Raw genomic sequence first — 1,108 nt, 5'->3', positions numbered from 1 at the left:
TTGCTGCACGTATTCAGACTTTATTGTTCATTTGAGACACAAACTCCTATAAAATATTGGTTTTAATTCTGACACCGCCACCATGTTCTAAAGCTGTAGATTGTTACTGTAACCCATGAGGGTCTTGGCCAGGGGAGAGGGCCAAGACCCTCTTTCGGTGGGAAAGTCACCACCGAAAGTAATCAACCAAACTCTACATGTCAATGTTGTTCTGTTTACTCATTTGCTATTCAAACTATGCTTGTCTGAGCTTACAGAGGGAATAACAAATGGCCAATGAAGGTGCTGTGGTTGTTGAGATTATCAAAAATCCAGGTGTCCGGACGGAGCCTCATGTACACCTGGTCTCTTGCAGCCAGCTGCAGAGTCATGCCATTGGTGGCTGTCTCATGGCGATTTCCAGCTGCATGGTTGTACACTGTCACCATCTGCTCTCCATTCTTCATCAGACGCAGCCCCATCGGTCTAGTTGAGAAATTATGACCAGAGAAGCTGAAGTAATAAACTCCTCTGACCGGAGCAGTGAAAATACCTGGAGATGATGGACACAGTTACAACTTATATGGCTTAGTGGTAGTGAAAGCACTTATCTAACAAATAAACTCATAAATGTAAGAATACATATAATTATTGTAAGTTTACCTGTTACAGGGTTGTAAGAACCTGAGTTAAAGTAGACATTTTTGTAAGTCAGTGTGATCTCTGCACTCATTGGTCCAGTATTTCCAACATTGCCGATAGATGCTCCAAATGCCACACGGTTGCCTGGAGTTGCATGGAAATATGGGATTATTTGTTTGGTTTGACAACAACAAAACATGAACCTGTATCAGTACACTGATAAAGATCTATACATGTCAGAATAAAACCTCCAGCTGTGTTATGTTCTTACCTTGGATTGATGATTTCAGATCTGCCAGCTGTTTCTCAGTATTATTCAGCTTGGATTCTAGTTGTCGTAATATTAGGAAAAGTTGTTTATTTGTCCCAGCACTTTCAGATGCTTGGCCATCCATCTGAGGGAAGGCAGCTGCACACAGAAAGAAGAGGCATAAGGTTAAGACTGCAGTCTTCATCTTTTCAGAATTTCTGTTCATCTGTGTTAGTT

General features: G+C 41.4%; 1 protein-coding gene across 1 annotated transcript; it reads right to left on the bottom strand.

The window, feature by feature from the left end:
• LOC147308494 (complement C1q-like protein 2) lies at positions 1-1,108 on the bottom strand. Its single transcript, XM_086273206.1, has 3 exons — positions 893-1,108; positions 643-765; positions 1-532 (listed from the first exon to the last, which is right to left on the bottom strand). The coding sequence occupies exons 1-3, from the start codon at positions 1,095-1,097 to the stop codon at positions 252-254; spliced, it is 609 nt and encodes a 202-aa protein (XP_086129332.1). The 5' UTR covers positions 1,098-1,108; the 3' UTR covers positions 1-251.

The sequence above is a fragment of the Aulonocara sp. 'chitande type north' Nkhata Bay genome, linkage group LG18 (genome assembly GCF_057382095.1).
Source record: "Aulonocara sp. 'chitande type north' Nkhata Bay isolate Kocher_YH1m ecotype deep benthic linkage group LG18, A_spYH_male_GT1.1, whole genome shotgun sequence".
In the NCBI taxonomy this organism is placed as follows: Eukaryota; Metazoa; Chordata; class Actinopteri; order Cichliformes; family Cichlidae; genus Aulonocara; species Aulonocara sp. 'chitande type north' Nkhata Bay.
This window is presented reverse-complemented; position numbering and strand designations above follow the sequence as displayed.